This window comes from Trachemys scripta, chromosome 4 (genome assembly GCF_013100865.1).
Source record: "Trachemys scripta elegans isolate TJP31775 chromosome 4, CAS_Tse_1.0, whole genome shotgun sequence".
Lineage (NCBI taxonomy): Eukaryota > Metazoa > Chordata > Testudines > Emydidae > Trachemys > Trachemys scripta.
Window position 1 is genome coordinate 128,943,253 of NC_048301.1, and position 24,325 is coordinate 128,967,577.

A 24,325-nucleotide genomic window follows, 5' to 3' on the forward strand; every position below is an offset into this window, starting at 1 on the left:
CCCCCCCCCACCTGTACTCTGCCCAAAACCTTACACCCCCCACCTCCAGACAGCCCCCCCCGAACTCCTGACCCATCCAACCCTCCCCCTGCTCCCTGTCTCTTGACTATCCCTGCCCCAGAACCTCCCTGCCGCTTCTCTGACCCCCGGCCCCCTTACTGTGCTGCAGAGCAGCACGCTCCGCAGCGGGGGAGGGGAGCAGGGTCAGAGCTCCAGACTGCCGGAGGCCGAGGCAACTGCCAGCGATCTGCGAATGCAGGGCGGGGGGAGGGAGGGAGAGGAGGGGAGTGGTCTCAAGTTGCAGGAGAGAGGAGGGGGGAAGTGGAGGAGGGGCTCTGGCTGCCGGAGCCCGTGCGAGTGGCACCATCCGGCCGGCTGCCCTGTAAGCCCCGCATGCTCTGCATGGGGGGGCGGGGGAAGTCCGGACATTGACAAATTCCCCCCGGACGCTATTTTTAACTGAAAAAAGCCGGATATGTCCGGGGGAATCCGGACAGATGGTAACCCTAGCAAGCAAGCAACCCACCTCTCCTACGTACTTCATGGATCCCTCCCATTGCATGACATAGATATAGAAAATAAAGCTGCTACTACTACTAAAAATACTGTCTGTAATAAAACTTTAATATTGGAATAAGCCTGAAAAAGTGAAAACTCACTGTCACATTTTTCTCCATGTCTTCCCTCCTCCTCCAGCCAGGCTGCTGACGCTAGGCCGTGCTTTCCCCCTGCCTGGCACTCAGCAGCGGCTGCAGGGACTCCCTCTAGCTTGCAGCAGGGAGACTGGCTGAGGGAGGGAGAAGCCTGCCTCCTGCATAAGAACAGTTTAAACTCAGCTGTTCCCTGAGCGGTTCAGCCCCTGGGATTAGGAGCTGTTTCTGGCATCCTTGTTAATTTCACTCACAGTTGTTGCGGGGGGGAAGGGTGTGTGCAGGGACCTGAACCTGGGTTCCCCCCGTCCCTGGCCAGGGCCATATCCAGCAGGCTATAAAGTGACTGATGTGGACGTACCTCACCCCCGGCACAATCTTGTCTCCACAGGTTTGGGTTTCAGTCCAACTAGAACGAGTCGAAAACCCTCTGAAGTGGCCATGAAACAGACCAGCCAGCCACCTCCTGCAATTCATGCCCATCGTGGCAACCTGTCTGCTGGGAACATCTCCCCTGAAATGGGGACTGCTCAGTCATAGCCAACCCAGGGCCTGATTCTGCCTCCTGCGGGATATGAGCAACTCCCATCTGCTGCGGGAGGAGAAGGAGGCCCCTGCGCTGGATTTGAACCAGCAACCCAGAGATGAAAGGATGTGTACCCCATAGCTACCTTGGCTATTCTGATGGCTGCCTGCGCAAGACCCGCCCAGCCACCAGCTCGCTGTCACCTTCGCCTACAGCTTGAAACCTTCCAGCGTCTTGGGCACACAGCAGAGTTTAACCCCAGAGGAGGAGAACGGGCAGGAGTCCTACCTGTGCAGGCCCAGCCGCTCCAGCACTGAGAGCTCAGGCAGAGAGTTCAGCAGCGGGTCCTCAGGAGGGTCAGGATCTGGGGAGGAAAAGGGCCCCAGTTAACCCAGAGAGCACGAGAGGAGGAGCTGGAGGGAGGAGAAACAGTAACTCCCTGACGGTCTCTACGGGGCCAGGTGACTCAGCGTCTGTGCACGCTACAATCAGGAGACGTGACCAGAGCTTGGGTGCCGGAGTAGCAAGACCGCAGCAGCCAGGGCTTCAGCGCAGGATGTACCAGCCTACCCTGGTTGCTGAGTAATTCCAGGGGCAGCCAACCTGCATCAAAGCCCACACTACCACAGCCTCACTGCTACTGGTATTCAAATCAGCTAGACTAGCTCTATCTAGTATGTCTGCACAAGCTGCACTTATCTCCCTGTGTGGACAGACCCTAAGGACCACAGTAGTTTGGGCACTGGCCTGGGACTCAGGATACCCAGGTTCAGTTCCCTGCTCTACTACCGACTCCCTGTGTGGCCCTGGGTTTGTCATTTAGCCTCTCGGTGCATCAGTTCCCCCATCTGTACCATGGGGATAACAGCCCTGCCCCACCACAGGGATAAATACGGTAAAGACAGAGGCGCTCTGATGCTGTGGTAACGGGCAGGGGACAAAAGCCCTGCCTCAGTGGAGATGCTATGGTAACGGAAGCCACGGAAGTATCCTAGACTGCAAAGCAGCCCCAGGTAGCAAATTACCCAGCGGACGGAGAAGGGCCCATCCGTTTGCATCACTGGGACAGATCCCACCCTCCCTTGGTGAGAGTCATGCTGGGCTTCCCCACTCAGTGGCCCGGCCACTGGCTAACAGCTGGTGAGATGTCACAGCCAAGAGCTCCGAGGACCATGGTGCACGTTGGCTCCCACACAAAGGCAGGCCCCAAGCCCAGGATGCCCCGTTCAGACAAGTAATACCCCCTCCAAAGCTTGTTGAGGCTCCTCTCCTCTGACTCTCTTCCATAGCCCTTTCCCCCTCTTCTCAAGGCAACAGGATCCTCCAGCCAACCGATCCCACCTCCCTCCCTCTGGGTCCAGGGGGCTTTCTGGATCTGGGGGATGGCCCCATTGTGGGGGATGGAGAAGGGGTACTGGCAGTTGGGGGCATAGCCCATCCTCCTCACTGAACTATCCGTAAGTGAGAGACTCCTTTCCCAAGCTTTATCTGGACTCTGAGTTCCCCCCGTCTGATCTCTTTTTACCCAAAGATTATCCCACCCAACAGCGCTCTGCTGGTGCTAATCCTAATCCAGTTAGAATCATGCTATATCGGGCCCTGTGTGCAGAGGCCTGGCAGCCTAGGGTCCCACCACGCTTGGAAACGCTGCATGAGATGATTTTCCTTCACATGCGTACATACCCAGGAACCAGAGGGGACCCAGGGAGAAAGCAACAAAGGCCTGGCAGGATTGACCCCCAAGTAAGGGAGTCAAGAATCCAGGCAGGTAGCTTGGTCAAAAGCCCCACGAATGCCAGGGTGGGGCCAGAACGGTGTGATTTGGGGCACCTCGGAAACTCAAGCCGCTCTTCCGGCTTGGAGGGGTTCAATCCATGCCCCAAGAGACATCTTTAAACACCCGCATCTGCTCCAAGCACAGAAAACTGGGTGGGCGAAGGGGAGAGTTATTGGGAAGAGAGTGGTCCTTCGCTGGGTGGGAGCTATGGATTAATCCACCTCCTGCCTTAAAGAGGGAGATGGGGGGGGATGTCGGACGGAGGGGAGAGGGTCCAGGCCGGGTTCCACGTTGGCTAGGAAGGAATGTAACGAAGTTCAGACCCTTCACGCCACAGCCCAGTGCAACTGGCGTTCCCGGCAGCCTGCAGTGCATGGGCCCCTGCCCCATTGGCACCCCAAGCTCTGCAGGGCACGGAAAGGAATGGGCCACTGGCCCAGGAAAGGGGGAGGGGAACAGAGAGAGAAAAGAGTAAAGGGGGGAAGGAGGGGAGAGATCAGAAGACAGAGGGGGAAAAAGGATCAAGGAGGGAGACGAAAGGACAGAAAGCAGACAGGGCTCTGCGAGGGAACGGGAATGGCAGCAGCAAAGACTGAGACTCACTCACCAACCTTCATCACTCTCAGCGCTGTCCCCAAACTGCACACTCAGCTCCCTTCTCCCAGCACCAGCCACCTGGCCTTGCTCCTGGGGAGCAGGAAAACGCCCATTAACACCACAGGCCGAGGAGTAACCTGGCCTCCTGCCCCACGCCGGCAGGGGAGGCTGTAAGTGAGCAAGCTGGGGCAGCGAGGCCACGGCTCAGGAGTCCACGTGAGGGGCACACAGCTGAGGAGGCTGCCAGCTACTCCCAGGAGGTGGCACTGGAGGGAGCATGGCAGATGCGTGGTCTCAGAGCGGAGTAGCCCAGAAGTGGCGCTGGAGGGAGCAGGGCAGCAGAACTTCTGGTTATTCCAGCACCATGCTCTGCCAAAAGAAAGGGCAGCAGAGAACGGGGCTGGGCTACTGGCGAGCAGAGCACTTGCACCTTTCCACATAAGGAAGGAATTCCATTATGCATCGGTTTTAATGGGAGCAGGATTTGGCCCTAAAGTCAATGGGGGCCGGGGAGAATACAGTAGGTAGGTAAGTGAAATCCCTTCCAAGGGGGGGGGGGGGAATTCATACCCCACCACCACCCCAGTCTCACCTCATCCGTATGCTCTGTGCTCTGCCTTCTTGCAGCCGAAACCCTTCCAGAGCCTTCCTGGGAATGGCTCGTTTGTTCCTAGAGAGAAGGCAGGAGTCAGGCCCATGAGAACGTGAAGGAGTTCACCTCTATCCCGGGGTAGAGCAGAGAAACATGCGGCACGTTTCCTACTAAACCCAACACCAGAAACCAGCAAGGCAATGAAGAGCCCTCAGTAATGCGCAGGCTTCACATTGCCAGGGGAGAGCGATCCCCGTACAGAAATAAACACTCCTGTGCTTTGGGATCCTTTGAGGTGAAGGTGGCTGGAGAAATTCAGAGTTGGTGCATTATTCAAACGTATTGATTGATCTTATGAGACAGAGCGGACGATGGGAGTTAACCCAACTCATCATGGGCCACATGGTGACCTAGTGGCTGGGTGGCACTCACCTCAAATTGCACCAGGTATCCGACCTGACCGTGGCAGGAGGGAAGGAGACTAAGCCCCCCACCCACCTCCCAAATTCAGATCCAACTCGGAAACAAAGGTCACTATACATACTCTGGTTTTTAGGCTATTCAGATGCCATTAGGATAAACAAAAACTCTGGTGAACAAGCCAACTATACTGCCCCCTGCTGGCGAGAGCAGAGATGAACTACCTGGAGTGCCCATTGTTGGCAAGGCAAAGCTGATGTACCACAGTCCCCCCTACTGGGAAGGAGAGATGTGAACTACTGCTGACAAGGGCAGTCTCCCCGAAAACAGCTGACAGGGCCAATGGGAACGGCTTAGGGCACTTCTGGGGAGCACAGAACGTCCTTCTGGGTTAAACACTCAGCCAGCCAAAACCAAGGTCATGGCAGGTCGCTGGATCTGCACCAACCAGCCTCCCACGGAGCTTGGGGGCACCCAGAAAGTGGGAGCAGCTCATGCTTGGCAGAACCAGTGGATACGGCAGGAGTTGCCCTGGAAAAGTGTAACAGCTGTCTGCTTTTCTCCAGCACAGGCTGCAAACCCCTCCTGCCCCTGCCACTAACCCGTTACCTGCATGTGAAGGTTGCGCAAGTCTGGCCAGCTCTGCCGCTGCTGCCTCAGTTGCTCTTCACTGAAAGGAAGGGGGAGTCCAGGTTAACGAGCAGGACACTCCACCAGCAGCGATAGGCCCTTAAAGGGCCAGCGATGGATTCTCCCCACAGCTGCCCTTCCAGGGGCCCGACTCACAGCACAGACCTATGCCCGGAGGCAGGCAGAAGGCATCCCCATCATGACCCTAATTCTGCAGCACTATGCCCTGGGGGTGGTGGCAGGGAGAGGAACTCCTCCTGGATCCTCCACCTCTCGGCAAGCCTGAGGCCAACCCCCCTCCAGCCCACTCCGCTGACACCATTCGCCTGGCATGTGCTCTGTGGTCCTTACCCTTTCGATGTCACCCTTTCACGCCTACTGCAGCAGGTGCGAGCCAGCCAATGCTGCGGACCCCTTGCTTATGACCTCTCCCTCCCCGCTGAGCTGGGCACAGAGGTGCTCTCCAAAGCCATTTCCAAAAAGGAATGAGTCACCGGCCTTCGGGACGTTCGAATTCATCTCTTTTCACCCAGCTGCCAAATGGACCTAGCATCCCCTGGCTACTTAAGCGCCAGTGCCCTTCCAGGAGGCATGAAAACAACCCAGCTGATGATGGAGCAAGAGCGCCATCTGATGGGAAATCTGCCACACTGCAGGCATCTCCCCCCAAGCATGTTCTTATTTCCTAGACAGAGGCCTCACTGCCCTGGGGAAAGGAGGGGAAGATCCCAGAGGAGTTGATAAGCTGTGCAGACTGATGTTCAAACACACAGGAGAGAGAGAGAGAGAGTCTCTCTCTCTCTCTCTCGCACAGGTACTGCTCAGCATACCTACCACTGCGAGGCTGCCATCCAGGTGTAATAGACCATCTCCAGGGGAGTCGTCATATACATACCATGCTGCCTTGCCTTACCCACCCATCCCTCATCACAAGGGAGAGAAGGGCAAAGGTACCAAAAGGCGTTTGCTCAAAGAAGGCTCTCGCATGGGTACGTTCAGACCCCAGTGCAGAGTCTGATCAAGCCATGGGTGTTTAGTGGTTGGAGCAAGGAACAGATCCGAGAACTGGCCATGGCAGAGGTTGATGCCTAGCTGGTAGAGCCAGGGTCTCCTAGGTTTTATTCCTGGCGCAGGGAAGGAGTGGGTGACCCCACTCTGAGTGTACCCCTCACATGTCAGGTCTCATGCCTTTACCTCTCCTGGGTTTTCCCACTCTGAGGCTAGGTCCTGGGCTACAGCACCCTGTGTTTCAACCATGCATACCCCGCAGGTCCAAATGGATTCAAGCACCCGCGGTTCTTCTCTTCAGGAGTCTGGGATCAGCAGAGATCAGAGCGACCAGGCAGCCTCCTCAAACCCACGGATTGCTTATCCTAGCAGTAGAAACAAGGCAGTGAGAGGATTTTAGAACAGGCTACGTGCAGGTCTGTCTTAGCCAATGGTTTACCATCCCCTGATGGCAACTGGGGCAGGCCTGACATCTTCAGAAACCTGCAGCAGGTGCCTGCGGCTCAGTTTGGTTCCACAAATCCCCCCACACCTCTCTTGAGAGCGCATGTCCCTTTTAAGCCCTGCTATAGTGTCATCCCCCACCCTACTGTTCCTGGGCTTTGACACTTCTGGGGACACACACACACAGGCCCAGCAGGAGATCAAACCTGACTCCCCAGAGCCAGTGGCTCTGCCCTTGTCCCTTTAAAAATCCTCAGCCATTTGCTGAGGGATGGCTTTTTCCAGCCTGCTTGTTTTCCAGACAGACCCCTATAAACTGAACCAACCTATTTGGACAGTAACCTCCCAATAACCTGGTCAACAGAGCAGCTCCATGTCCATCTTGGGGGCAGGGAGGGGCTGAGTCATTTAAGTACAGGTCTGCAAGGCAAGGCTCCTGGGTTGCAACCCACCAACTAGTGCATGACCTGGGGCAAGCCACATCCCTCTCTGTGCCTCAGTTTCCCCCTTTACAAAGGGGACTTGAGATCTATGGACACATGGTACCTACACAAGAGCTACATCTCTGCTGTATACAGAAGGGAGATCTTCTCTCAAATGTGATATTTTTAAAGTGGTGTCTCATCCAGCAATGACTCCCCGCTCCTCTGCTTAGCACGGAGGCGTCAGTGGGGAAGGAGGCAGTGGGGGATGTTTGGATTCAGGATGCTGTTGCTTTGCCGTTTGGCTTCACACTGGTACTCAGGGAGGGATTCATTACCGACACGGCGGGGAAAGAGACGAGGGAGATTTCTGCGCAGCTCTGACGCCAGAGTTTCCCTCAGCGGCCCCATTCTCACCATCCTGCTGTTTAACTCCCAGGCTGAAATCACCAGCCAGCTGGCTGCCTCAGACTGTCCCAAAAAAGATCCTAGAGATCCCAACCATGGATAATTTGGGCTCCTTTAAATTGTGGCCTCCTTCAGCTGCTTACCCGCTGTGTGCCTCAGTTTCCCCTGGGGGTGGGGTAATGATACTTTTCTTACAGAGAGGTTGAGAGGATTAATGGCTTTGATTCATCTGATAGAAGGCACTTGTGTGTGTCCCAGCTACCTACTGTCCTGTCTACTTTATGGCTCCAGCTTAATCATAAAGCTTTAATTATTGGAGGATTTCTTTTTTTTCAAATCAGCGGATCTGGTGCTGACAGAAAGGTGGCAGACTGAAAGCCCTGCTTCCTCTGTCTGTCCACAACACGGACAGCCTGGCCTGTGACCAGGCAAGCTCCTAATGCACCTCTGCCCTGTGCCTTAATCAGGGCTAAGAGAGACCCTTCTCCCTTGAGACGGGAAGGGAGCGCGGTCTCTGGGGCACCCCCCACCCCGTCAGCTGAGACTGCCAACAAGGGGAGGAATTAGTGCCCCTGCGGTGGTGGGTATGGCAGCATGGACCCATCTACTGGGAACTGAGACCCCCCTGACTCATTACACCGAGCCCCCACCACATGGGAACAACTTTCTCTGCGCTAACCTGGGCTGGATTCAAACTGCCATTGCAGAGGGAACAGGCGCTGCATCCCCTTGCCAGCCACGCTCAAGGATCCAGCTCCAAAAGGAACAGTACCTACAGCAGTGTCTGAGCCCAGCACGTGTGTTTTCCAAGCAGCCACTACAGCTCGTGACTTTGCACCCCTTGGCAAAGGGGAAAGTGAAGCCGTTTACCCCGAAGTGGGTCTCACTGACAGACGCATTTCCTGGCACTGGAAATAAAAAGGGTCACATTCTGCAATGAGGTGGAAATGCAGCAGGAGCCCAGATACCCCAGGGATGGGCACAGGGTAGATACATTCGATGAGTATGTATGAAGAGGGGTAGATAGATATACTGATGAATGAATAGAGGGAATCCGTGGATGGTTGGCTAGACCAATGGCGAGAGAGAAAAAGATGGAGATAAAGAAGTATATATGGAGGTAAATGAGTAGGTATAAACAGACAGGTAGTAAGACTTGACGGTGAGGAAAGAGTTAATCTGTATTGTACAGAAGGGAGCCAAAGGTCTTCATGGTGTTTTATTAGTATTATTATCGTTAATAGCATTTCCTGCAGCTATGTCATCATCCCACTGAAGTGGCTGAGGGTTTACATCAGCCATCTGTTTTGTTAAAAGGTCGCAGAGATAAATAAGCCAGTGTGTTGGGCATAGAATTGTTAGGGAGAGGAACATGGTACACCTGGAGGACTACAGCATCAAGGGGGAATGCAGGCAAAGGGGCATAATTGGCCAAACCGATCATTAAAAATAGACTAAGAAAACATCTGGAAGAGCCTGATTTAGGATCTAACCAACAAGGCTCTTGCAAAGGAAAATGGTGTCTCGCTAAGCTATTCGGGCTCTTTGAAGGTGTCCATGACCTAGCAGATACAGGAGAATGAGCTGATGTAGCTTACAAAGGATACATTTACATACTTGGTCGGCGCAGCGGGCTGGACTAAATGACGTCTCGAGGTCCCTTCCAGCCATGTATTTCTAAGACTATGTCTACACTGCAATCATGGGGTGCGGTTGCAGCTCACATAGACCTTGTACCTGAGCTAGCGAGGTTACAGAGCAGAGTAAGCCATGGCAGCATGGGTGTCAGTGTGGGCTAGCCACCCTCGTAATGACCCACAGTTCTGGGAGAGGTTGGACAGCCCACCCTCAAGCCTGTCCTACCGCCGCTTCGCTACCTTGGTACCAGAGATCACTAAATTAAAACCAGCTCAAGTACATCTATACCACAAGCCGCAATCACACCCTGGGACTGCAGTGTAGACAGACCCTTAGGCTTTCAAAGGCTATTAGGGACATTTAGTCATGGGATCGGTGGCCAAGTATTGGCGGGGAACAACCCCAGGCCAAGAGACAGGGGGCCAAGAGTAGGATTAAGTGGTTGATCTTTATCATGGTGAACGGCTATCCGCAGGGGCCTGTGCAGTTTAATATGTCTATTTATGATCTGGCAAGGGGGGGTTGTGAAGGAGTGGCTTCCTCCCAGGTGCCCCCTCAGGGCAGCCCTGAATGTAGACCCTTGACTCGGTTTACCCTCTTGGCTACTCAAACACAAAAAAGAGGCTTTTACAAATCCAGCCACAACAGCCCTCCTTAGGGTCTTGTTTAGTAACTTACAGCTCTAAATTAAGCACAAACATCTCAGTAGTTTGAGCATTGGCCTGCTAAACCCAGTGTTGTGAGTTCAATCGTTGAGGGGGGCATTTAGGGATCTGGGGCAAAAAAAAAAAAATCATTGGGGATTGGTCCTGCTCTGAGCAGGGGGTTGGACTAGATGCCCCCCTGAGGTCCCTTCCAACCCTAATATTCTATTCTATTCATAAGCTGTGCATCGTCCCAAACTCCCCTGTTGGGTTCTTTCTGCCTGAGCAGGCTACTTCCAGCCACTCTCCTGGTTTCAGGGTCTTCCCTGCGGGAGCCTCTCTCGCTTTGCAGTCGCCCCACAACCTCCCGAGCTTCCCCCTCTCTCTGCAGCTCCCTGCAGCCCTTTACAGGTGAACCCACTCCTCCATACCCAGCTGGTTCTGAAAACTGATTAAACCCCACAGCTCATCCCAGGTGTGGCAGGCAGAGTTAACAGTACTGGGCTGGCCAGCTCCAGGCATCCGGCACTCATTGAGCAGGACTGAAAATCCCACAGGAAACCACTGCAGCATTTTGCTCCAACAATATTGGGTTGATGCAAGAACACCTGGGAGCTTTGGGGTTAATTTAATCCCAACGATTGGATTTAAATCATGCACACAATACCGCAGAGGAGATGTATGGGAATCACAGTTGTCAGCAGCCAGGACTTGTGCAACAAGAGTTGGATAAAGGACTCTGCCACTTCAATATTAGAGAGGATTAAAGGAAGGAAGCATTGGCGCAGGAGGACATCCAGGGACATGTAAGAAGATACAGACCCCGTATTTATCAGGTTACGGTCGGTATTGTTTCCTTTGTAACTAGGTTATTGCTTTCATTATAGGGCTATGGCTCTTTATATGAAGCCACTTAATCATCTTTGGAAAGAACTTTGGGAACTATGGATGGAAGATACTACTTAAGTTTAATAATGAACGAATACGTGAAACTTCCGTGCCTCAGTTTCCCCATCCATAAAATAGGGATAATGACCCTGACCTGCTTTGTAAAGTTTCCTTTCCAGAGGAACGATGTTTGGCAAGTGCCAAGTATCGTTATTCTCCACTAGGGCCCCACTTTAAACTTTATAAACACGAGTCATTCTACTGATGTGAAACAGGACTCAAGTTAAGGCCCCAATCCTGCAACTAGATCCACGGGGCGGGGGAGGAGGGCGCCTGGTGCAGAGCAGAATGGTTTGTGTGTATGATTGTTATATATTCTGGAAAGATGTGATCTGTGACTATTGTGCATTGCTGAGCATTCTGCCACTGTTGGAATAAATAAGTGAGATTTCTGGTGTATGTTTTATAAGTAGGCTTGGAAGGATTAGATTTATCAGTAATTGTCAGTAACCATCAATTTCACCATACACACATAACCGACTACAAAATATTTCCATGGAAAACCAAAATTTACAGATAGGAAGGAAAAATGCTGCTTGAGAACTTGGAGTTTGATTTAAGGATATTGAACTTGTATATTTTGACATGGGATGTTGACAATTTGTTTTAACAGTTATAAAGCTTTCACTTATTGAATTGCAGCATCTACAGTCATTAAATAACTGCCTGATCCACCCAACCCCATAGTTTCCCATAATTGTGAAGGTTTAAAAAAAAAAATCTGATTTTTTTTTTAAATAGACATTATCAATTGAAATTATATAAAAAATTGAACTCTGCCAAGCCTCTTTATAAGGTATAGCTTGGGCATGTGATTTAAGGAAATCTGTTTCATAATGGTTTAAAGAGCGAAAAAGGAAATTAAAAAAGCCCATGTCAATCTAACAGTCAATGCAGACAACGTAATGGTGCGTTACACAGCGACTTGCATACAAGCCATATGGCCTCAGACCTGTTACCAGAGAGTGAAACAATAAGTCAGAGCAGAGACAAAGCAAGTCTCAGACATGGGCAAGGTGGGAAAGGAGAGGTTTTCAACTGAGATTTGGAAGGAGATGGAGAGTTGATAGGACAGGGGATGGCTATTCCAGCTGGCAGGACCTGATTCGTGCTCCAGTTGTGCCCAGGGTCTGGAAGGACCAAAACCTTGCCCGTGCAACAATTTCTCGCTGATGCTAACACCGGTTCAGCTCTGTGGTATTAGCAACACTGGGATCCCGAGCACAGACTGGCCACCAGTGTTTGAAGCACCACTGTCCCCCAATGCAGTTCCCATTGAAGTTAGCGGAAGATGGTTATTGATGACAATGGGAAAGAGACCAGATCCCTAGGCCCCAGCCTCAATCAACACATCTTAAAAGCCAGCAGCCAGCCTGCCCAACATTCTTAACAGGAGCAGAGCTGGTGTTAGCAGTGCTGGGGAATTTTGCAAAGTGTCCCTAGGGCAGACAAGGCCAGAGAACAGGCGATTTCTAGATGAGTGACAATCTGGGAATAGCAAGACAAGCCAAACTCATGTGGTAGAGTATGAGATGAGATGAGCAAAGCCAGTACAATAGAGTATGATGATCAGAAATGTGCCAATCGCCTATTCTTACTACTGTATTTGCATTGTGGTAGCGCCTATGAGCCCCAGTCGTGGCCCAGGATCTTACGATGGAAGGTGCTGTACGGACACAGAACAGAGATTGTCCCGCCCCAAAGAGCTTACAACATAATAAATAATACCCAGCTCTTATCTAGCGCTTTTCATTAGTAGATCTCAAAGTGCTTATGAAGGTCAGTATCATTATCCCCATTTTACAAATGGGGAAACTGAGGCAGGGAGTAATACATCTGTAAGACCTAAATCTCTCCTCCAGGTATCTATCAGTTCCATGACTACCAAATACCTCCCTGGGTACTTACCTGTGTGAGCCTGCCAGAAGGATCAATACGTAGATTTTGTGGGGTGACCCTATCTTGATCTCTGAACTCCAGGCTGCTGGGGATCTGTCAGTGGAGTGAGGTGGGAAGCTGAAGACAGAGAAAGAGAAGGAGGGCTGCAGAGGGATGGCAGCACTCTCTGGAGCTCATGGGGTATGCTGCGTGGCCCTACGGGTGAGAGAGACAGTCAGAGGGGCACCAACACCACAGACAGGCAGCAGAGTTCTTCACCTTGGAAGAAGTCAGAATTTGAAACAGAACAGGCAGGGAATGTGCTGACATGGGGGTTCCTTTAGGAGGGGTTTCCCCTTGCCCCAGAGAGGCAGAGATTCTGGGTTTGTCATGCCGTCCGCTCACTGCAGAACCCCAGTGTGATCTAAGGGCCTAGTCCAAGAACTCAATTCAGCCCCAGCCAGCCTTGGCGTGGGCAGCTGATGGAGGGGAGGGACGGGTCAGGAGTCACTTGCAAATGGTTCCTCCTGCTGGAGCTAGAGAACTACATCCATCAGCTGGAAGCAGCGGCAGGGTAAGGACTCACGCTCCCCCAGGGCCGGCGCTTCCACTAGGCGACCCTAGGCAGTCGCCTAGGGCGGCAGGATTTGCGGGGGGGGGGGTGGCATTTTGCCGTCCTCGGCGGAAATTCAGCGGCGGGGGGTCCTTTCGCTCCGGGTCTTCGGCAGAGGGTCCTTCACTCGCTCCGGGGCCTGCTGCTGAAGTGACACAAAGCGGAAGGACCCCCCTGCCGCCGAATGCTAAGAGAAGCGCTGCCGCCTAGGGCAGCAAAAACCCGGGCGCTGCTCCTGCTCTCCCCTAATGGGGGTTACGCAGGCCCCTCTGAGCAGCAGCCACTACAACCCAGTCAAACACACAGGCACTCCCACCTCAGTCAAGGCTGATGGGGCTATGGACAAAGGCCTCACGCATTGTTTCAGGGGGGCATCCCATGAAACTGTGGGGCAATGCACTATGATCTGTAGCATCCCCTGAATCTCTCTGGCCCTGGGAGCCTGTGACAGACACCCCATTTCACACCACACCTGGGACTCTACCCTCCTCGTACTAACCCAGACCCCATGCCCGCTCTGGGCCTCTCCACAGCCCCCCTTTTGTAGTTAGCGCCCTACAGATCCTCTTTGGACCAGCTGGGGAGTGAGCAGCTCCCTGTGGTCTCTGTTGCCAGGGAGACATACTGGGCAGCCTGGGTGACGATGCCAGCTCACCATCCCTTCCCAGCGCTGGAGAACAAGCACGTTCCTCTGAGCCCTCTTGCCCCTGTCCAGAGCTGCCTGTACCCTGACATGGCCTGTCAGGGTCTCTTCTAAGGCCCCGCCATTCCCCCTGCCAGCTCACCTGCACCCCTGGGCAGAGTGCTGGCACACCCAGGGCAGACTCCTCCAGGGCTGAATGCCAGCAGCAGCACGACGGATCCCTCCCCTTCCCCGCCTTGGCACAATGAGCCACTCCACCCCCCTAATGGATAAACCCTGCAGGGGAGGGGGGACCAGCCTGAGACAGAGCTGGCACTCTGAAGGGGCCCAAGCCCAGCCCTGCCCCTTGTTGCCAGCAGAGAGGCTGGAGAAGTCCTGAGCTTTGGGGTGCCCCCTGTGAGCTGCCCTGTCAGAGACTCCCTGGAAGCCTGGAGCCGCAAGGCAGGCCCTGGGTGTGCAGGGCAGATAACCCCCTGCCTCCGAGTATTCCCCCCACACAGAGCCTGCCCCCAGCCTCTCCTCCTCGCCTACCTTCGGCAGGTCTTTGGGTCTGGGAGGAGTGACCATCCCTTAGGACAGGGCTTTGGAGAAGCAGGCAGTGGAGAGGGTGGGCCCAGGGAGAGCTCCCTGCTGACGCATCGCTGTGCCCAGTGGGACATTCTTCTGCTGTTGGAGCATCTGTTTACGGCTGCTCCCTTCCCACAGCCTGGCTTTTTCTCAGTTATATACACAATGCTCACCACCACGCTGCCCCCTCCCCTGCCAAGCCCACCAGCCCAAGGTAGGGGGCAGGCTGGGCGCTGGGCAAGCTAACAGCCCTCTAGCCCCTTCTATCCACTGATCTCCAATCACTTGGCAGACTAATGAACTAAGCCTGACAATACTCTCTCCCCCGTCCTGCCCTGCCCTCCGGGAGGGAGCCAACTGATCCATTTCTGACAACTAGGGAAACTGAGGCACACAATACATGATCCTGGACAAGTCACTTCTATTCTAAGTCAGTGGCAGAGACAGGGATCAAACCCAGGTTTGCTGCTAGCCCTTTGCTCCCACCACAAGGAATCAAACTCCTCTGAGTCCCAGGCATTGAGAGAAATGCAATATCGTCACCCCCCCGCTCCCAAGTGGCCCCATTCCCCTGCACCACTGGGTCTCTCTCTTGGTGTATGAGCTAGTCTCATGGACCTTGGCCTCATCTGATGCCAGCTGACTCCTCTCCACCACCAGGGTGAGACTTCTCCCCTGCAGCTCCTGCCATGCAGCCTGTGACCTCCTTGTTCCCTCTTTCGCCTCAGTGGTCCATCTTGTTTCAAAGCTCAGCTGAAAACTTACACCCTTGCCCCTAACGTCTCTCATCCCAGCTAGCGTTCATTACAGGGGAGGGTGAGCTAGGGGATCAAGTGCTCGACTGGGACTCAGGAGACCTGAAGTAAGTCACTTCCCCTCTCTGGGCCTGTTTCCCCAGATGTAAAACTTACCTAAAAATTTCTACTGGAGGCAACAAAGTCAGGGTCCCGTTATGCTAGGTGCAGTATAGTCAGTGCCAGCCCTGCCCCTGCCCCGAAGAACTTGCAATGTAAAATATACAATTGCCCGGCCTCACAGGACTGACGTGAGGCACTTTCCAATCTTCCCACAGAAGACGCTGGAGCAGGCCAAGCTATTGTCCTTTTCTGTGGCCAAGCATTAGGTGCAATACCATGCTATGGCACTGTATCAAGATGAGGGGGCTCCAGGCAGCAGGCGGGTCGGGGGAGCTCAGGCAGGGTAATGCCAACTGGGCTACTCCTCCACCTCCTTGGGCTCTCTTCCCACCGCACCCAGTAGACTCTCAATGCTGTTCTGCTTGCTACCAAGAATGACGGCCAGCGATCGTCTCTGTGGCCTCGGACGAATCCCTTAATCTCTGCATCTCATTTCCCCCGTCTGGATAAGGAGACGCACCTACCTCCCAGGGGCCGCGAGGATGCATTCGTGCTTGGAGCGTGCTCCGAGGAGGTCAAGGATTAAGCATTCGTGAAGATGCAGTTTCTTGTCTCCCAGTCAGGCCAGGCTTCTCCAGGAAGCTGATCTCCCAGCAGGCGCGCTCTCCCTGGAATGTGCTTTCGCTGCTCCCGGCCGTTAAAGAAGCCCCTTGTTTATAAGCCGCGTTGCCGCCTTGTAAACACTGCGCGCTTGCAATGCTTTCGGCTCCTTCCAGCCGTTTGCCAGCAGAGCTCAAAGCCCTTCAAGAAAGAGCTTCTTGCCTCTGGTACGTGGAAGGGGAGAGTGGGTAAAGATCTACACCTGGGAAGGTGAAGCACGGCTGCCAGGTCAGGGGGGGAAGCAGTGGTACTGACCCAGCATGGAAATGGTGAGGGAAGCCCGCTGCTGTCTCCAGAAAAGTTGACATTTGTCTCTCAAGGATTTCATTAGCACAAGTCAAGATGTTTATACGGCAGCTGTCTCCATAGTAACCCCATATCTTCCCCCCAGCATTGCACCACCACTGCCCGCAATGTACAGTAAACCCAGATGTCCCAAGCAAAGCAATACAGGCCTAGCGCACCCCCCCCCCCCCCCCTTTCCCCCCTTCCCTGCCACAACAGGCCCCAGATTTCGTTTCCCCCAGCACTGCACCTGCCCTCCCTGTAACCTCCGCTCTCTTGCCAGCAGCATAATGCAGCTGCCCCTACTGATCAAATCCCATTGCAGCCCACAAAGCAGCTCGTTCCCTTAATAAGATTAAAGCTGCAGTCGGGGATGGCCTTAGGAGCTAAAGATGAGCAGCTGCCCCCAGGCAGGAGAGAGACCTGTGAAATCTCAGAGCAGATACACTCCTAGAGCAAACAGTCACCCAAGCCTCCCAGCCCAAGGGGAGTAGTGACTGCCTTTTCTGAGACTTGCTACTGAAATCCTGGGACAGCAACACTCAACCCTCCTGGTGCTGCTGCAGGGGGAGGAACAGGCCAAAGGCTCCCGAGATGAGCAGCCAAGAAGTATGCAGAAAGATCGTGCTGTTTGGCGGGTGTGTCTGCACAGTAGGCTCAGCCCCCTCTTCCGGCTCCTCTGGAAATGCTCACAGGTTCTGGCTGCACCTCCTGATCTAGGTACACCCTAGCCACGGCCTCACAACGTCGTGGGACCTTCTCGGCTGGCCAAGACATGCATCCAGCACTGCAGGAGGAAGCTGGACAGGGAGTGCTCTGCAGCTGTGGAGTCTGTGTCTGCTCCCTCATTGGATCACGCCTCCAGGCTGAGTTCCTCTGGGTGGCGTCCACCGAGTCCCTAGATGCCTTTGAGCAGCAGTGGGCGCTGCCTGGGGTTCCCTGCTCAGTGTCCCCTTCTGGTTCCCTGAGTTTTAACCTTTGGGCCTCACTCATTCCTGTTTTCTCCTTCGTTGTCCCCAGTACTCAATTGCAGCCTGGACTGGGCAGTTCCTCCCTCTTTAGCTGAGGGGCCGGCCAGGCCTTTCCTTTTGGACCCACCTAGACCCACCTGTCCCAGTCCTGCAAATAGTACCGTAGGCTTGGTGTGTTATTGCCAGACATCCGCACTCAGAACCCATACATGCACTGAACCCACGCTGGTGTGCTCGGCAGCGGGGTACGGAGCAGAGCTTGTTGAGCTGTGCCCACATCCCTAGCTGCCCATTTTGCAATGGGGAGGCAGCAAAAGCACAGGCACCTGGGCTCCTGTTCACACAGTCCTCCAACACCTATCCCACAATTCCCTGTACCTGTATCTTCTACCTACTCACTTCCCACGTGCTCTCCATGCCCCAGGAGCTGCCTGAAATTTGGATCAGGCTTCCAAAACAACCTCGATGCTCAGACCTGTATTAATGTTTCACAACATCCCCAAAGTTTTGGGGTGAGTTGGTTACTGCTTAAACTCCACACCCCACACCCAGAAAAGCAGAACTGCCAGAACATACTGAGTTCTCTTAGAGGCAGTAACCCCAGAAATGTTTTTAAGGCCCTACTCATAAAAAGACCTACTCTTATGTACTGGGAAGAGGCCCATTGACTTATTTGCAAGATCACGGCCTCCAAAAGGCCCGTTAACCCTTCCAGGATTGGATTGTCTGTACGGCCCCTAGCACACCTGGGCACTGGTCGTTGTTGGCAGCCACCTGAGGTACAGTAATACTAGTAATTAGTAATAAGCTTAGAATCAATAATAAGGGTTCATCACAATTAGAACTTAGTAAACATTTTTTAGACGTTTGAGAGCTGAGCAGAGCTGAGAGCTAAGTATAATTACTGTGGGTGGACTGAGATCTTGCCTGGACATTTTGCAAGGCGTAATTGTCAAGTTTCACCCCCTTCTTTTCATACTCAAGCCTTTATTGAGAGCCAGATTTCTCCCCACCCCCTCCCTGTTCTCTCTCTCTCTCTCTCTCTCTCATTTCTTTCGATTTTGGTGCCTTAGGGTCACACCAACTCTGCTCTAGTCCATTGTACAGTTCAGAGAGCAAGCCAGCCCCAAGAAAGAAAATGCAAGTCAGTCACCCAGCACATAAGCCCTTCCAAAACGGAACCTTTAACACAACACTCCTTGGTCATCATCAAGCTTTTGGAGAAACTGGAGGCAAAGGCAGGAAACATCTGACAGATGCCAGATCATCCAGGGGTTAGGGCACTAGCGTGGGCACAGAATAGTAAGCAGGGGAAGGGTCTGCAGTTCAGGATGGAGGTGCATTAGACTAGTGAGTGAGAGGAAAGATGGCCTAGTGGTTTGGAAGTCCTCGGTTCAACTCCCTGCCTTAGCCTATGCGTGCCTCAGCTCCCACAGTGTACAATGGAAATAGCCCAGCCCTCCCTCACAGGCATGTTGCGAGGACAAATACAGGAAAGATACTCAGACATTAGGGAACCAAGTACTGAGTTAGAGTCCCAAGATCTGCAATAGGCAGAAGTCAAGTCACAGGTGCAGTTGATAAGCAATAAAATAGAGCAGCATAACTCTTGATAAATACTTTAACACTAAGAAACTGCACCATCTACTCAGGACACTCCCTACACTAACACAGGAACAAATCAACATACCCTTAAAGCCCCGACGGGGGTTATTCTATCTACTGCCCAAGATCCACAAACCTGGAAATCATGGACACCCCATCATCTCGGGCATTGGCACTCTCACTGAAGGACTGTCTGGATATGTGGACTCCCTACTCAGATCCTACGCCACCAGCACTCCCAGCTATCTCCGTGACACCACTGATTTCCTGAGAAAACTAAAATGCATTGGTGACCTCCCAGAAAACACCATCCTAGCCACCATAGACGTAGAGGCTCTCTACACAAACATCCCACACACAGATGGAATACAAGCTGTCAGGAACAGTATCTCTGATGATGACAGAGCACAACTTGTTGCTGAGCTCTGTGACTTTATCCTCACGCACAATTATTTCAAATTTGGTGACAATATATACCTCCAGACCAGTGGCACCGCCATGGGCACCCGCATGGTCCCACAATATCCCAACATTTTTATGGCTGACCTGGAACAACGCTTCCTCAGCTCTCATCCACTCACGCCCCTTCTCTACCTATGCTACATTGATGACATCATCATCATCTGGACCCATGGGAAGGAGACCCTGGAAGAATTCCACCATGCTTTCAACAGCTTCCACCCCACCATCAACCTCAGCCTGGACCAACCTACACGGGAGGTCCACTTCCTAGACACCACAGTACAAATAAGCGATGGCCACGTTACCACCACCCTATACCGAAAACCCACTGACCGCTACACCTACCTTCATGCCTCCAGCTTCCACCCTGGACACACCACACAATCCATCATCTACAGCCAAGCGCTGAGGTACAACCGCATCTGCTCCAACCCCTCAGACAGAGACTAACATCTACAAGATCTTCACCAAGCATTCTCAAAACTACAACGCCCAGACAAGGAAATAAAGAAACAAAATCAACAGAGCCAGACGTGTACCCAGAAGCCTCCTGCTACAAGACAGGCCCAAAATAGAAACCAACAGAACTCCACTGGCCATCACCTACAGTCCTCAGCTTAAACCTCTCCAACGCATCATCAGTGATCTACAAACCATCCTGGACAATGATCCCTCACTTTCACAGACCTTGGGAGGCAGGCCAGTCCTCGCCCACAGACAACCCGCCAACCTTAAGCATATTCTCACCAGCAACCACGCACCGCACCATAACAACTCTAACTCAGGAACCAACCCATGCAACAAACCTTGATGCCAACTCTGCCCACATATCTACACCTGCAACACCATCACAGGACCTAACCAGATCAGCTACAACATCACTGGCTCATTCACCTACACGCCCACCAATGTTATATATGCCATCATGTGCCAGCAATGCCCCTCTGCTATGTACATTGGCCAAACTGGACAGTTACTACCCAAGAGGAAAAATGGACACAAGTCAGATATCAGGAATGGCAATATACAAAAACCTGTAGGATAACACTTCAACCTCCCCGGCCACACAATAGCAGATGTAAAGGTAGCCATCTTGCAGCAAAAAACTTCAGGACCAGACTCCAAAGAGAAACTGCTGAGCTCCAATTCATTTGCAAATTTGACACCATCAGATCAGGATTAAACAAAGACTGTGAATGGCTAGCCAACTACAGAAGCAGTTTCTCCTCCCTTGGTGTTCACACCTCCACTGCTAGCAGAGCACCTCACCCTCCCTGATTGAACTAACCTCGTTATCTCCATAGTGATTTATACCCGCCTCTGGAAATTTCCATTACTTGCGTCTGTTGAAGTGGGCATTCACCCACGAAAGCTTATGCTCCAATACTTCTGTTAGTCTTAAAGGTGCCACAGGACCCTCTGTTGCTTTTTACAGATTCAGACTAACACGGCTACCCCTCTGTTACTTTAACACCAGTGTAGTGAGTTTTACCCGTAGCTCTCAGCATTTTCCAGTTGTCTTCTATGCGTGGGCATTAAACATCCATCTTTAAAATCTAGTGCCTGGCTGTTTTAAAGCTCTTTCCAAAGGTTGGTCAATATCACTATCCCCATTTTAAAATGGAGAAATGGCAGTACAGAGAGATCAAGTCAATTACTGAGGAGTCAGTAACAAAACTAGAGAACAGAACCCAGGAGTCCAGACCACCGGTCTGGCTCCCTCTCCGCTGAACTCTGTCTTTTCTAATCCATTAGCAACACAGTGAGATAGGTTGGACACAAAAGGTAAGATTTAGCCAAAAAAGGGTCTAGTACAATTTTATTTACATAACAAAATTAAATATTCACTTCCTTAGAAGTTGCAACCAAAACAGTACATACTAGGGCACGAAAGTGAGAAGGGCTTGTTTTCATGATCCAACGTGGAGGCAGAGCAACAAGTAAATAGATAATCTTAAAGAATTAGACAGAAATAGGAGGTCAGCTAAGGGTAACATCAATGACAGATACACCAGCATGGAGAGATTAAACTGAAGGGTCAGGCTTTTCAGACAGAAAAGAGGGGACATGACCAAAAGATATAAAATAGATGGTTTGGGGAAAGTAAATAGGACACCTTCCTATAGGCCGTGGCTTTTTCTTCAATGTACAGTGCTGTGGAACTCATTGCTACTGGCGACCACTTTGGGCCGATCAGAAATTTGCATGGATAACTGCCACAAACACAAGATAGGATACCCACTGCAGTGCTTGAGAGCTTCTCTCCTCCAGCTGTGAGTAGAGACAGCCTCCCTTCCATCCTCCCTTCCACCCCCCCCCCACTCCCCACTGGCACTGCTGCCTCCAGCTGTTGCTTCCACAGGGCTCAGAGCAGCAAAGGGACCTGGCATGAGAGCCTGCCGCCCCACACACCCCAATACCACAGGGGTGCAGACACCCCCCCCCATATTGGAGGGCAAGAGGCCAAACATTCCCACACTTTAACCTATTGACTCCTGAGCAAACCCATCGGGGGGGGTTCTGTTCCATGCAGTCCAACCCCCAGAGAGAGCACCTTTGCTATTAAGGTTGTTGGATCAGGCCTTACCCAAACTGTTCGCGTAAGGGGCCCCTAGTTGTGAGCAAGACGCCAAAATGGGAGAGCCCAGGTTAATGCACATCAATTGCTTTTTTAACTGTATGCCTGTTAAAGCAGAACTAAAGCAGGCCATGAACTCCCCAGTACCATGCTGCATCCATGAGTTGAGTTGCTGGCCCTGCTGGAAGGGTCAAATGTTATTTTTGCAGCACCTAGAAGGTGCATCAGACACAAAGACACAAACCCTGTCCCCAAGCTTACAATCTAGTAATCAGTGTGGTGTGGGCATGAAGGGGGCATTTGCTCTAGCTGCCTCTGAGGATTTACAAAGCCCAGCATTGAAATTAACAAGAGATGTTCCCGCTTGATCAGTACCAGCCCTGCTGGCTGGCTGAGACCTTATAGACCAAGCCTCTGTACTCTGCTCTCTCAATGCTTTTGGTCTGGTAATAAAGATTTCCCTTTAAACCTTGCTTTAAATCTAGACATAACATAGCCTGCACCAAATGAAAGCATTAAAGCACCCCATGCAGACAGACATTCCAGCTAAGCATCATTAACTGTCAGAGACAAAGTAATAACCTGATAGAAGACTTCCACAGGCTCCCTCAGACGCGAGCAGCAGCCGCTTTCTCTGGATTCTGGGCTTACACGCCTTGTGCTCTGCTGTGAGATCTACCACCCCCTTAACCGATGCAGCCTACTACAGTCATCTTCCCAGGCTCCCTCCAAAGCTTCCTTAACCTGCTTTCAAACAGGAACAACTGCGATGATGGGGGATTATCCAGTCTTTTGCTTGCAAAGCAAGCTGCTCAGATGACAGTGGCTGCTGATGCTGCAGGCATGATTGGTTAGGTCTGTGCGGAGGGCATGGCTCAGCAATAAGCAAGAAACAAGCCAATGCACCTCACCATGGCCCCAACTTCCCCAGCTGGTAACTATCTATTACCCATCACACTTTCAGCAACAGCACCCATAAAACAAGCAGCCAGGATGAGAGAGAATTTTAAGATTAAGAAGGTTCCTAGCAAAGCCATAGGAAATGTACCCATTCTCTTTGCTCTTGCTTGGAATTTCAGGCCTGAACAAAATCTCAGCTCAAACTTCATCAAAACATCTCAGCTCCACCTGATTTCACACAACTGCAGATGCCACACAATTCTGACACAAAACCCGAACATAAAGCATACCTGAGTGACTGCTTGCCACTGAAAAGCCGCCACTGCCAGGGTGGAATAGGATGGAGCAGGAAGTGACCAATACGGTCTAAAACGAAGGGGGAATTGAGGTAGACAGAATGTGAACACCCAAATTCAAGTTTGGCCAGTATAATGGAGCTAAAACCTTTAACCCTTTGGTGCGAAGACAGGATCACCGGCCACAGTTGTAGTCCTATATCCTTTTTCTAGGCTACAATTAAAAAGCCCTACAGGAACAATAGGCAGTGGCACACTAGGTTAACTGTGTCAAGGTGATGACTGAACCCTGCCAGGCTTTTACCTTGCCTAAAGCTAATCCCCAAGTCACCATGGGAGACAGCTCACCACTGCTATTGCCATGTTTTCTTTGAGCATGAAAAGCTCATAGGATGTTAGTGGCTCAGTTCAGGCCACTAGCTGCCCATTTAAGCCACTAAAGGATTTCTGAAGCTATCACATAACTCTTATTAGAAGGCATACTGTTTTGGCTCCAGGAGATTGGAGTAAACATTACTAAGCAGGATCTGATGTCTGTCCTTTTAAAATAAAGGAATTACCTGTATATCAGCAGTAGAGAGCTGTATAGCGGGTACCTCCTCCCTCTGTCAGCATGGTGCTGTACATCCTGCTCACTAACTCTTGTAAAGTTAGAGACACACTCCTGAGAATGTTACCATCCATCTGGAAAGCTTAATCTCTCTTTTTTGCACGTGTTTGGCAAACAGTGATTCTCCCCCTGAAAGCCAAAAAGTGAATAAGGCATTTTGTTCCCTCGATGGTGCCTCAGTACGTTCTGGAAACGAAGGTGAAGATTTATTAGTGACCTGCTGAACAGAGAAAGCAGAGTACAGATCCCAGGAAAGGGGATGGCTCAGGGACTTGGTAATAGAACATGAAGATTTCACCTGTGGGTTTCTACTCACCTTATTCCAAAGTACCGGTTGGTAGGGATCAGGTTCTCAAAAACTAACTGTTGCTCAGTAGCCTGTGGAATTGTGTTAAGTCAAGTTTCAAGTAAACAGGTGCCATTATAAAAGCCACTGAAAGTCTTGAGTAATTAACCCCATTGTTAGCAGTCTCAGCCAAGGTGAAAGAGTGAGTCCAACTGACTTTTGCCATCTGTACATGAGGTCTCCTCCAAAGTTCAAACATACTGGCAGAGCCAGCTGAGGGGAATCTTCTTTGACTAGCCCTTCTGGTCCTGTTCTCTGTGGATATACAGTGCAGGGCTACCTGCCATCTCTCTCTCGTACTGAGCTCATTAGAAAGGTAAAGTTGTTTCAAATCATCCACAGACATGGAT

The 24,325-nt window shown here is 51.9% G+C and overlaps 1 protein-coding gene across 6 annotated transcripts in view; it reads right to left on the minus strand.

Moving 5' to 3' along the window:
- Positions 1–22,953, minus strand: part of LOC117875900 (lymphoid-restricted membrane protein-like) — a 31,433-nt gene extending 8,480 nt beyond the window's left edge. The window contains exons 1-7 of one of the 6 annotated variants that reach the window (XM_034767484.1): positions 15,787–16,339; positions 12,613–12,720; positions 6,456–6,565; positions 5,172–5,232; positions 4,143–4,220; positions 3,565–3,640; positions 1,465–1,540 (exon numbers count right to left, since the gene is read on the minus strand). In XM_034767484.1, the coding sequence (XP_034623375.1) occupies positions 1,465–1,540; positions 3,565–3,640; positions 4,143–4,220; positions 5,172–5,177 (236 nt within the window). In that variant the 5' untranslated portion in view covers positions 5,178–5,232; positions 6,456–6,565; positions 12,613–12,720; positions 15,787–16,339. Of the gene's footprint in view, positions 1–1,464; positions 1,541–3,560; positions 3,641–4,142; positions 4,221–5,171; positions 5,233–5,543; positions 5,759–6,386; positions 6,566–12,612; positions 12,799–15,786; positions 16,340–22,405 lie in introns of those variants that run through there. The other 5 variants (XM_034767482.1, XM_034767483.1, XM_034767485.1 and 2 more) reach the window with 5 other exon arrangements.
- Positions 22,954–24,325: the final 1,372 nt, after the last annotated feature.